Consider the following 1,010-nt stretch of genomic DNA (forward strand, 5'->3'; position numbering starts at 1 on the left):
GCCGGCAAGGCAATCACTGATTGGTATGTCTTTTAGCCAATCAGGAAATGTCACAGACCTACTGAATGATGTGTAGATTGTATAGTAATTCTTTTTGGCGGCAAAGGACAGGTTTATGTGTTTTAATAAAGGTGGCTTCCAAAATATAGTGATGAAAGGTTTACAGACCATTTGCAATAATTTTAAACCTGCTATCCATGTAGTTGTCAGCACAAGTCGGGTTCACTAGTAAATGCTGGCCAATCGCTGATTGGTGGTAAAACCTTTGTTTTACAGAAGCGACATGGTAAATTCTTTTCTTTCACACTCTTAGTTCTTATGGATGTCTTAACAAGAAAGATCGATACCAGGTATACAGGTATCAAAAACATTAGTTTTTGTTATTATATCAAATATGTTCATGGAACCTATAGTTTATAGAGGACCAGTTCATAAACTCAATTCGTGTAAATGCTTAAAGGAGAAGTTGAAAAAATAGAAAAGCTATATAACGTTGTTAAGAAAATGGATGACTTAACTGATGAAGAAAAAGAAGAATTCAGAGATAATAACATTTGTCATACCTATGATAAGGTAATCATAATCAGATTCAATTCTAAGGAAGAGATAATAAGAAAAGGAGTCTATACTTATGGTTATAAGGACTCGTTTGATAAATGCTATGAAACAAAATTACCACTAAAAGAATCATTTTATAATATACTGAATGAATGTTGTATATCTTATGATTACTATAAGCACTCCCAAAAGTTTGGAAAGAATTTAAGATACAAAACATAGGAGAATATTCTGATCTTTATGTAAAGACTGATATATTTATATTAGTTGATATTTTCGAGAACTTTGTTTGAAAACATGTAAATCAGATCCTACTTGGTACTACACAGCATCTGGTTTATCATGGAATGCAGTGTTAAAAATGGCCGATGTTGTTGTTAAATTATAATTATTGACTAAATATTGTTACGTCTCCGTTTGTTAATTAACTTTACCGTAACTTCGTTCCGACG

At 31.9% G+C, this 1,010-nt stretch overlaps 1 protein-coding gene across 1 annotated transcript in view; it reads left to right on the forward strand.

The window, feature by feature from the left end:
* Window positions 1–504: 504 nt before the first annotated feature.
* LOC111086391 overlaps window positions 505–1,010 on the forward strand; it is a 22,160-nt gene continuing 21,654 nt past the window's right edge. Inside the window, exon 1 of the mRNA XM_022389029.1 lies at window positions 505–573. Within this exon, the coding sequence (XP_022244737.1) occupies window positions 505–573 (69 nt within the window). The remainder of the gene's footprint in view (window positions 574–1,010) is intronic.

This window comes from Limulus polyphemus, unplaced genomic scaffold (genome assembly GCF_000517525.1).
Source record: "Limulus polyphemus unplaced genomic scaffold, Limulus_polyphemus-2.1.2 Scaffold1060, whole genome shotgun sequence".
Lineage (NCBI taxonomy): Eukaryota > Metazoa > Arthropoda > Merostomata > Xiphosura > Limulidae > Limulus > Limulus polyphemus.